Consider the following 12,187-nt stretch of genomic DNA (forward strand, 5'->3'; position numbering starts at 1 on the left):
TGAAAAATAATGAGTGAAACTTACCTCTTACATGTGAAGTTGTCCAAATTTGAATTTTTTAAAATGAATTGTGATCTCCCAGGGAACCCCAAATGGCCTCTCACAGAACCCTAGGATTCCACAGAACCCTGGTTGAGAAACCCTGCTTTAAATTAACTAAATCAACATGCAAGAACTGAGTTCCTGGTCAAACTGAGATATTATTTAAAAGAGAGATCTGTAAATCACCTAAGAGTACAGCTGCGTTTTAGCTTGTTAATACCGAACTATGTGACATAGATGCATCAGCTTATCCTACTAGATAGCTGAAAAAACAGGGAATTTCTGGATTCCTGAAAAAACAGGAAAAGTGTAGGTGCCTAGCAACTTAGAGAATTCTTAGCTTTAAGAATATAGTTATAATTCTTAGCCTTTTCAGGACCAATAGGTATTTCCTATGTACATAATGACATATTTGCTGTTAAAATTACAAATTACAACTTAATAATGGTGCCCTCTCTTCTCCTACCTAGCTGGCCACTGCAGTAACCCAGGTATTCCAATTGGTGGCGTAAAACAAGGCAAAGAATATCGGATAGAATACCGGGTCCACTACCGTTGTGGGAATGGTCTCATTCTTGTGGGATCCAAGGAACGGACTTGCCAAGAATCAAGAAGCTGGAGTGGAACAGAACCAGAGTGTTGGCGTGAGCAAAGGGGATGGAGTGTCTGATGGGATCTGGAAATGGGGGTCAAATGCTGAACATGGGAACCCTGGGGCTGTGAGAGGCATTCCTGGTTACCAGATCTATTGTGTAGGGATGCCATACCTTCGTTACAGTTTGGTTTTGTTGTTGCGTTCAGGGGTGGTGTCAGAAAGGCAAGCTTCAGATATAATGTCCAAACCATGGTTAGGTGACTGTCCTGTCCCAGGCCAAGCGCACACAAGGACACAGGGAGGTGGTAGCAAACCTCTACCAGATGAGTTTTAAACAAATCGCAGGCAGCAGAGAGAAAGGTACGTGCAGACGCACACACGGGCACAAAAGAAATCAAGCCCCCACAAGTCCAGCAAACTTGCCTAGAGAGACAGTCCAAAATCCAAGGAGCAGGCACAAGAATAGTCAGGGGGAATCCAAGAGTCCAAAACGCTGTAGCGAGGTCGGCTGGTCCAGGTTCAGAGTCACGGTCACACGGGTTCAAGTCCAAAGGCAAGGCACACAGAGTCTGGGTTTGTGAACACTTGTCGCCACAGAGAGGCTTGAGCCGGTAGCTCTTCTTAAATAAGAGCAGTCCCGGTGTGGCTCACTTCAGAGGGGAAGGCTCCTTCCTTGCGAGGAATCTCGCAGCGTGCCTTCGTTCTGCTCTCTGCTCTGCACGGTGAGCCCTCGCGCTGGGCGGGGTGGCAACTCAGCCTCTTCAGAGACGGGTGGGAGCTGTGCGGACAGCCCTGCCCCTCCGCCTGCAGCCGCTGAGCCGTTGCTCTCTCTCTGAATCTGGATCTGGCTGTGCATGATTTGTCTCCGCTTCTGAATTGGAGCTCACCATGACAGGTGACCATGGATGGACTTCTCTCCTGTTTTACTTGCTTTGTCATTCTCCTTACAAAAGTTCTTCCTAGCATATGAAGCCATTTCTATTCCACAATTCGCAGGGAGCAGAATTTAAATGAGATTTTATGTTGTTTGTTGTTTATTCGTTTAGTCGCTTCCGACTCTTCGTGACTTCATGGACCAGCCCACGCCAGAGCTTCCTGTCGGTCGTCAACACCCCCAGCTGCCCCAGGGACGAGTCCGTCACCTCTAGAATATCATCCATCCATCTTGCCCTTGGTCGGCCCCTCTTCCTTTTGCCTTCCACTCTCCCCAGCATCAGCATCTTCTCCAGGGTGTCCTGTCTTCTCATTATGTGGCCAAAGTATTTCAGTTTTGCCTTTAATATCATTCCCTCAAGTGAGCAGTCTGGCTTTATTTCCTGGAGGATGGACTGGTTGGATCTTCTTGCAGTCCAAGGCACTCTCAGAATTTTCCTCCAACACCACAGTTCAAAAGCATCAATCTTCCTTCGCTCAGCCTTCCTTATGGTCCAGCTCTCGCAGCCATATGTTACTACAGGGAACACCATTGCTTTAACTATGCGGGCCTTTGTTGTCAGTGTGATGTCTCTGCTCTTAACTATTTTATCGAGATTTGTCATTGCTCTTCTTCCAAGGATTAAGCGTCTTCTGATTTCCTGACTGCAGTCAGCATCTGCAGTAATCTTTGCACCTAGGAATACAAAGTCTTTCACTGCTTCTACATTTTCTCCCTCTATTTGCCAGTTATCAATCAAGCTGGTTGCCATAATCTTGGTTTTTTTGAGGTTTAGCTGCAAACCAGCTTTTGCACTTTCTTCTTTCACCTTCATCATAAGGCTCCTCAGTTCCTCTTCACTTTCAGCCATCAAAGTGGTATCATCTGCATATCTGAGATTGTTAATGTTTCTTCCAGCGATTTTAACTCCAGCCTTGGATTCCTCAAGGCCAGCTTGTCGCATGATGTGTTCTGCATACAAGTTGAATAGGTAGGGTGAGAGTATACAGCCCTGCCGTACTCCTTTCCCAATCTTAAACCAGTCTGTTGTTCCGTGGTCTGTTCTTACTGTTGCTACTTGGTCGTTATACAGATTCTTCAGGAGGCATACAAGATGACTTGGTATCCCCATACCACTAAGAACTTGCCACAATTTCTTATGGTCCACACAGTCAAAGGCTTTAGAATAGTCAATAAAACAGAAATAGATGTTTTTCTGAAACTCCCTGGCTTTTTCCATTATCCAGCGGATATTGGCAATTTGGTCTCTAGTTCCTCTGCCTTTTCTAAACCCAGCTTGTACATCTGGCAATTCTCGCTCCATGAACTGCTGAAGTCTACCTTGCAGGATCTTGAGCATTACCTTACTGGCATGTGAAATGAGTGCCACTGTTCGATAGTTTGAACATTCTTTAGTGTTTCCCTTTTTTGGTATGGGGATATAAGTTGATTTTTTCCAGTCTGATGGCCATTCTTGTGTTTTCCAACTTTGCTGGCATATAGCATGCATTACCTTGACAGCATCATCTTGCAAGATTTTGAACAGTTCAGCTGGGATGCCGTCGTCTCCTGTTGCCTTGTTATTAGCAATGCTTCTTAAGGCCCACTCAACCTCACTCTTCAGGATGTCTGGCTCTAGCTCACCGACCACACCGTCAAAGCTATCCCCGATATTGTTATCCTTCCTATACAGGTTTTCTGTATATTCTTGCCACCTTTTCTTGATCTCTTCTTCTTCTGTTAGGTCCTTGCCATCTTTGTTTTTGATCATACCCATTTTTGCCTGGAATTTACCTCCAATGTTTCTAATTTTCTGGAAGAGGTCTCTTGTCCTTCCTATTCTATTGTCGTCTTCCACTTCCGCGCATTGCTTGTTTAAAAATAATTCCTTATCTCTTCTGGCTAACCTCTGGAATTTTGCATTTAATTGGGCATATCTCCCCCTATCACTGTTGCCTTTTGCTTTCCTTCTTTCTTGGGCTACTTCTAGTGTCTCAGCAGACAGCCATTTTGCCTTCTTGGTTTTCTCTTTCTTTGGGATGTATTTTGTTGCTGCCTCCTGAACAATGCTGTCAACTTCTGTCCAGAGTTCTTCCGGGACCTTATCTACTAAGTCCAGTCCCTTAAATCTATTCTTCACCTCCACTGCATATTCCTTAGGAATATTAGTGAGCTCATATCTAGCTGATCTGTGGGTCTTCCCTAATCTCTTTAGTCTGATCCTAAATTGTGCAAGAAGAAGTTCGTGATCGGAACTACAGTCAGCTCCAGGCCTTGTTTTTACCGACTGTACAGATGTCCACCACCTTTGGCTGCAAAGGATGTAATCAATCTGATTTCGGTGTTGTCCATCTGGTGAAGTCCATGTATAAAGCCGTCTCTTAGGTTGTTGGAAGAGAGTGTTTGTTATGCAGAGTGAATTGTCTTGGCAAAATTCTATCAGCCTGTGTCCTGCTTCGTTTTGTTCTCCCAGGCCATACTTACCTGTAATTCGAGGTGTCATTTGACTGCCCACCTTAGCATTCCAGTCTCCTGTGATGAAAATAACATCTCTTTTAGGCGTGTTGTCCAGTAGGTGCTGCAGATCCTCATAGAACTGCTCTACTTCAGCTTCTTCAGCATTTGTGGTTGGGGCGTATATTTGGATCACTGTGATGTTAGATGGCTTGCCCTGAATTCGAATTGAGATCATTCTGTCGTTTTTTGGGTTGTATCCAAGCACTGCTTTAGCCACTTTACTATTAATTATGAAGGCTACTCCATTTCTTCTGTGGTCCTCTTGTCCGCAGTAGTAGATCTGGTGGTCATTTGATGTGAAGTGGCCCATTCCAGTCCATTTCAGTTCACTGACGCCCAGAATGTCTATCTTTAATCTTGACATCTCACCAATAACCACATCCAATTTGCCCTGGCTCATAGATCTTACATTCCAGGTTCCGATGGTGTGTTGATCCTTAGAACATCGGATTCGCCGTTCACCACCAGCACCGTCGGCCGCTAGCCGTCCTTTCGGCTTTGAGCTAGCTGCGTCATCACGTCTGGGGCTAGTTGAGCTCATCCTCTGTTCCTCCCCAGTAGCATTTTGACCATCTTCCGACCTGGGGGTCTCAACTTCCGATGGTATACCGACATATCTCTGGTTGTACTGATCCATTTAGTTTTCACGGCAAGAATACTGGGGTGGGTTGCCATTACCTTCCCCAGGGATCGCATTTAGTCTGACCTCTCTGTCATGACCTTCCCGTCTTGGGTGGCCCTTCACGGTTTAGCTCATGGCATCATTGAGGTGCTCAAGCTCCAGCACCACGACAAGGTAACGATCCTTTGCTGAAGGAGATTTTATGTAGTCGCTTAGAAATGCAGGAAAAAATCAGCCACGGATTTCTAATTGGAGCTAGTGGATGAAATTCACCTTAATGAACGCCGTGGCTTCAGCGCCAAGATTGGGCCAAATCTCAGCGTGTTGGTTTTTCACTAATCAAAAATTTACAATAAATATCATTTTAGGGAATGCGCATCTGAAAAATAACCATTGTCTGAAAGCTGAATACAAAACCAAGAAAGAAACTTATCCTGGAAAACTTCCTTATATACGTATTTACATCAGGGGAATTCATTTACTTATTAGATTTGTGCTGGCAAAGAGTCTTTTGATTGCGGTGGATATCCATCAAATCAATAAGCAAGCAAGCTTTGTTTAAAAATAGGACATCAGGGAAATGGGAGTGGAGGAAATTATCTCAAAGAATATTTCAGTAATAATACAGTATTTTTACTAAAAACCATATAGATTAAATGCACCACTAAAACCTATATAGAATACTGGCATATTAATTACATAGGTAATGATATATATAACCAGTCCAGACTCCAGGAAATCGAGCCAGACTGCTCACTTGCGGGAATGATATTAAAGGCAAAACTGAAATACTTTGGCCACATCATGAGAAGACAGGACAGCCTGGAGAAGATGCTGATGCTGGGGAGAGTGGAGGGCAAAAGGAAGAGGGGCCGACCAAGGGCAAGATGGATGGATGATATTCTAGAGGTGACGGACTCGTCCCTGGGGGAGCTGGGGGTGTTGACGACCGACAGGAAGCTCTGGCGTGGGCTGGTCCATGAAGTCACGGAGAGTTGGAAGCGACTGAACAAATAAACAACAACAATGATATATATAATGTCCATAAAATGGACCAGACCGATAGCTCCAGAGAGTCTTCTGTGTTTGTCACAAAGGGGCCCAGGGCAGCAAAATGTGCCATCTTCCCTTCCTAATATTTTAATTCTGCTTTGCATAAAAATAGCACTATTTATTTTTGTGCATCATCTCTTATGTTCTGTTGCTAATTCGGCCTCCTGTTCCTTCCCAGAGCCATTCACTTTTGACAGCCCACAAGAGGTTGCCTCCCAGTTCATCTCTTCTTTGACTGAAGCTGCTGAAGCTGCAGATGCTAACAGAAATGTCTGTAAGTCTTTGTAAATGGAGCAGGCTTGGATCAATATAGTTCTCCTCCTAGCATAAAGTGATAGAGCACAATTACGTTGTTAGATGCTCTCAGTTTCTCTGAGTAGTAAAATACTCTAGGGCAATTTAATGGAATTTCATTGCGTCTTCTTTCCATAAACATTCAAGGGAGTTAACCCACAGAACCCATTCGCACTGATGATGTTACCTAGTCGGGTAATGAAACGTCTGCAAGCCAACAGCCAAGCTCAGAGAACACCAGGGACTGCACAGTTCAACCCTGAGCTACGGATATTCTCTTCTATGAGAATTGTTAAAAGCATTACTGTGCAACTAAGACACTGAGTAATATTTTCCTAAATATACAAGCCGATCACTAGTTGAGCAAAAATGGAAGCAAATATCTGGGGCTCCTCCAAGGCAGAAGATTCTACCCATAGTATCTTGGGCACCCCTCTTCCTCTGAGAACCCCGTTCTCTCTGTGCAGATGCCTGTCAGACTGCCAGCTGCTGTTACTCATAGACGTATCTGTCTTCCACCCTCATCTGGACCAATGCAATGCTCTTGAAACTCTGGGTAGAATCTCACCCCAAAATACAGAGATGTATTTCCCAGTTGTCAAGGAAATAGCTCCTGATTCTAATTTCCATCAATGACATTTTCAACAGTATGTTGTAGTGCAGAGTGCTAATTTAGCTATACCTTCTTCCAGGTTATTCCATTCCAGTAGTATCATGCGTATAGTTTTCCCCTTCAGTGTTAAGCCAGTGTTTTTAAGCATGCTCAGTCATGGAAAGAGAGACTTGGCCCTCCCCATGTTTTGTAAAGCATGTTGTATATTTGCCTACCTTGGTATCTTCATAATCTGATGATTTGGCTCTTCCATCCTGAGCCTTGGAAATTAAAAAAGAAAAGAAAAGAAACAAAAATGGGGGCCTCACATCAACTATTCCAGTTGACTGATTGATTATGGGCCAGCAAGTTGCAATTCCTTCATTCCCTAGAAAGAATGTCCAGTATGTCAAAATTGCACATAATTGGAGAAACAAGCCATGAATTCTAGTTGTCTTCATCTCCCAGCCTCTACAGGGAAGCGTAAGATTGTCATTAAGAAAGGCGGCACAATGAATATCTACTTTGTCCTTGATGCCTCAAGAAGTATTTCGAGAAAAGATTTCAAGGACACACAGAATGCTACAATCAAGTTGATTGAGAAGGTATGGAAGACTTGGAAAGTTTCTTTGCTCACTCCTGTACCAAGAGGGCCCCGATATTAGTTCTAAACCAGTGTTTCTCAAACTTGGCAACTTTAAAACATGTGGAGTTCAACTCCCAAAATTCCCCAGCCAGAATGCTGGCTGGGGAATTCTGGGAGTTGAAGTCCACAGATCTTAATGTTTGGGTCAAGCCGATAGACCCAAGGTGCCAGGTTCGGGACTTGGTGTGAAGCAAACAAAACACCAAGATGAAAACCAGACTTTTTATATCCACTTTATTTCAGAGCTCTGAGATACGTGGAGACTCTCCGCTAAGGGGGAGAGTCCTGAGCAAGCCACAGATCCCTGCTTTTAAACTATCTTGAGACAAAAGAAATACAATCAGCTCACAGCTGGTTTCTTACAATTTTAGCAATTTTGGGAACAGATCAAAAACAAACTTACCATAACCTTATCAATCTTGCATGTCCTGTCAGCTGCCCAAGCCATGACCCACCTTATCAGGCTGACCACAGCTGGTTTCCTGCATCCCTACGCCAGGTCAAGCTCATACAAGGAAATCACAAATCATACAGTTATCTTCAAGGATACATAGAAATCAATCACAAAACATATAGCTGTGTTCAGAGATTACAAAAGCAACCAAGAAAATCGTAAGTCCCTCTTTTGGGGGAGATGGGCAGTAGCAAAATTTGAATACTAAATAAAGCATACAGCTGTTTTCAAAAATTACAAAAACATGTCATTGAGTAAAACTTCTGACAAGGATATTGAATACAGGTTTCAGCACAAATGCACGTATTCTCATATGCAGGCTCATTATCAGATGCTGACTCAGTATTAGTTCCCTCTATTCCAGTTTCTGCCATTTCCGTTCTCATCATTAAGGTTGCCAAGTCTGAGATACACGGTATAAATGATGAAATTAAGGCGGGGTAAACAACATTTTAGAACAAGGGCACACTGGCAATGTGGACAGCCATTGAGAAATGGCTGCCGCCGTGGGCATGGCCAGACGTAAAATTCTCATTTGCTGGATGAATTAGCTTCACAAAATATTCTCTACCATCCCATAGGGACCTTTGTAAAGCTGAAAGCCATTCCGGCAAATAAAAATGAGGCTGAAGGCTAGTGTAGTCTGCTTTGCAGCATGGCAGTTTCTTTTTTGTGGAGTCCTTGGTTGTTTGTTTGCAGACGTTTCGTTGTCCAACTAGGCAACATCTTCAGTGCTAGAAGGGAGGGGGGTCTGCTCCCTGTTGATACACCGTGGCTTGCCCTGCTTGTGTTGGTGGGGGTGCGGTTCTCTCCTTGGGAGTTCCTTGATTAGGCTGTTGTTTGCTGCTGGGTTGATTGCCTGAGTCAATAGTTCCTTAATTAGGGTGAATTGTGTACTGCTTGATTGTTCATCTGGTGTTAATCCTGGTGTTAATCTTTGCGTCTCTGAGTGTTGATTGTTGGCGAGGAGGTGTTCTGGTCTTTTTGTTTTCTTTTTAGCTTTTTGTTGTCTCTTTTGAATGGTGTGTAAATGTTGTTTATCTCTACGTGCCTGTTGATGGCTGACTTGTCTGAGTGCCAGGCTTCCAGGAATCCCCTAGCGTTTTTGGACTTAGCTTGGTCTAGGATGCTCTCAGTCGAAAGTATGGTTGAGTCTGTCGATGTGGTGTGAGGTTATGGCGTTTTCATTGTGCCTTCTGACTGCTAGTTGGTGTTCATGGATAGGCTCTGCTAGTCTAAACCAGAACACCTCCTTGCCAGCAATCAACGCCCAGATAAGCAAAGATTAACACCAGGATTAGCACCAGATGAACCATCAAACAGAACAATACACCCTAATAAAATAAAAGCCAAATACACCAAAATAGAAATACCCAGGATAATGGACCTCATCAACCTCTGCCTTACGACCTATTTTCAGTCTGATGGAGAAATATACCAACAGATCAAAGGAACACCCATGGGATCACCGATTTCAGGACTTATAGCAGAGATCGTAATGCAGCGTCTGGAAAGGACAGCACTCCCACACATACAACCCAAAGTATGGATCCGGTATGTAGATGACACTTTTGTCATAATACAAAAGAAACAACTGGAAGAAACCCACAAAACCATCAATAACATCTTTAATGGAATAAAATTCACAAGGGAAGAAGAAAACAATAACACACTACCCTTCTTGGACATCCTCATCAGCAGAGGAAATGATGGCTAGAAACACAAGCCTACAGGAAAGCTACCCACACCAGCCAAGTGCTCCACTACCAAAGTAACAATCCAACCTCCCACAAGAGAAGCTGTGTAAGAACATTATTCAGATGGGCACTTACACACTGCAGCCACCCAGAACACCAGAAAAAAGAAAAAGAACATCTGCACAGCATCTTCCAACAAAATGGATACCCGCTCAGCTTTATCAAAAAGCGCCTCACCACCCAACCCACTACAACCCAACCGATGGAAACCATGAAAAGGATAACACTGCCATACATCAGAAACATCTCAGAAACCACCAACAGACTGTTACAACCACACGGCATCACCGTAGCACATAAACCAACTAAAACTCTTCAAAACATATTAAGCAAGCCAAAAGACCCAATAGCCCAAGAAGGAAAAACAGGAGTTATGTACAACATACAATGCAAAGACTGTAACAGCCGCTATGTGGGACAGACAGGCAGAAGACTAGCAGAGCGCATCCAGAAACACCAACCAGCAGTCAGAAGGCACAATGAGAACTCCTTAATCTCACAACACTTGGACAGACTCAACCATAGTTTCAACTGGGAAACGGGGAGCATCTTAAATCAAGTCAAATCCAAAAACGCCAGAGAATTCCTGGAAGCCTGGCATTCAGACAAAGCAGCCATCAACAGACACATAGAGGTAAACAACATTTACATACCATTCAAAAGAGACAATAGAAAAGCCAAAAGACCAGTACACTCCCTGGCCAGCAATCCACACCCAGATATGCAAAAATCAGCACTAGGATTAACACCAGATGAACCATCAAACAGCACAAGACACCCTAATCAAGGAACTATCAACTCAGGCAATCAACCCAGCAGCAAACAACAGCCCAATCAAGGAACTCCCAAGGAGAGAACAACACCCCCACCAACACAAGCAGGTCAAGCCACGGTGTATAAACTGAGAGCAAGGCCCCCTCCCTCTTCGCACTGAAGATGTTGCCTGGTCTGGCCATGAAACGTCTGCGAGAAAACAACAAGGCTCAGAGAGCAGCAAGGACTCCACTGTTCAACCCTAAACTACTCATATTCTCTTCTATCAGTTTATTATTGTTGTTGTTATTATTACTATTATTATTAAAACAACTCCTTTTAGAAAAAGCCAGATGAGAAAGAGACAGTCTAGTGGGAACTAAGGGACATCCTAACCCTGAAGTAAGGTCTTGTCTCTTGAACAGGATGGCCAATATTTGAAATAAATTCTGGTCTCTCTATGGAGGCTTGATAATGAAGAAGCAAAGTCATATGAATATGTGGAAGGAAATATATGAACAGTATCAGGTTTAACAAGAGTTAGTCTTTAAGCTAGAGGTCCTGGATCCTCCTTGCAGCAGCCCTTGGTGCTCTTTTTGGATGACAACTGCCAAAAATTGTGGCAAGATTCACTGTCCTTTTGCGGATCCCTTAGTCCTTCTGCCTACTTTTCATTCCCTTGATAATCCATAATTGCTCATCGGTTTATTTTTTTTAAAACAAGAACAGTAAGATGGAATAGATTTATACTGAGCTATTTGCATCTCTAAGTAGTGCCTGAGGGGCTGAATTCAAGACAAATTATTTATTGTTAGCTTCTGCCCCGAGAGAGCTCAACTGCTGTTGTGCCTTACCAATGTGGCCACTTCTGCAAAGCTCCGGAATAGGGTATTCTATGCATTTATACGAAGAGTCGGAAGCGACTGAATGAATAAACAACAAAAATTATCTGTACTGGAGAAGGTCGGAAGGCACTGTCTTTTTCCGCTTTCTATCTAGCTGTGCACTTTTATAGTTTTTCTTTTCTCTTTAGTTCTATACTCTGTCTTATCTATATTCTATATTTTGTATTTTAGCTATACTTTGAAAATCAATAAAGTTCTTTTTTAAAAATCGAATAGGGTATTCTAGAACTTGGCAGAAGTTCCAGAAGAGGGGTATTCTAGAACTTGGCAGAAGTTCTAGAACAGGGCAGTCTAGAACTTTTTTGCAGAAGTTCCAGAATAGGGTATTCCAGAACTTTTGTGGACGTTGCCACATCGGTAAGTCTACAGTAAACAAAAATAGGCCGGGGAGAGAGTCCTGGGGCTTATAGCTTTCCCTCGCTAGCAAATGCTTGCGGGTGGGAAGACTTTGTGTGCTGAAACAGAGTAATGTCCTCTGAGCCATTCCCACATTGCCCTTGGGACTGAATGTTAACAAATTCAGGAGGAGAAATGCCATATGAGTCAAGCTTCTTCTTGCCTCCCGGTTTCCTTTTGTAGATCTCCAGCTATGACGTCTCCCCCAATTACGGTATCGTCACTTTTGCCACCCACAGCAAAGAGGTTTTGAGCACAATGAATCCAAGAAGCAGTGATGCGGCCTGGGCAATTGAGCTACTAGAAAAAGTCAAATATGCCGGTGAAGTATATTCCTGATTTTTGCCAGGGAGATGGGTCGAGCCAGAGGATTTGTGCAATGTTTTAATAGTATTTACAGCAAAAAATGGTCCATGAAGACAGTGTCCTACTTACCTGGGTATGGAGATACTTCATCTTTACTTCATACTTCATCTTTAATCCTGAATAGGATTGCACTTCCTGCTTGGGGACTGGTGTGCAGTTGGGAGGGGGCTTTTCTTGGACTCGCAACCCTGCTCAAATAGGAGGCAGCAGCTGTGGCAAGAAAGTCCTTTGCACAAATTCATTTAGTGTGCTAGTTGCACCCATACCTGGACCAGAAGGCTG

At 43.6% G+C, this 12,187-nt stretch overlaps 1 protein-coding gene across 1 annotated transcript in view; it reads left to right on the top strand.

The window, feature by feature from the left end:
• LOC134489876 (uncharacterized) overlaps positions 1-12,187 on the top strand; it is a 112,007-nt gene that overhangs the window by 80,456 nt on the left and 19,364 nt on the right. The window contains exons 22-25 of the mRNA XM_063292748.1: positions 513-686; positions 5,921-6,016; positions 7,097-7,233; positions 11,723-11,861. Coding sequence (XP_063148818.1) covers positions 513-686; positions 5,921-6,016; positions 7,097-7,233; positions 11,723-11,861 — 546 coding nt within the window. The remainder of the gene's footprint in view (positions 1-512; positions 687-5,920; positions 6,017-7,096; positions 7,234-11,722; positions 11,862-12,187) is intronic.

This window comes from Candoia aspera, chromosome 2, assembly GCF_035149785.1.
Source record: "Candoia aspera isolate rCanAsp1 chromosome 2, rCanAsp1.hap2, whole genome shotgun sequence".
NCBI classification, from domain to species: Eukaryota; Metazoa; Chordata; class Lepidosauria; order Squamata; family Boidae; genus Candoia; species Candoia aspera.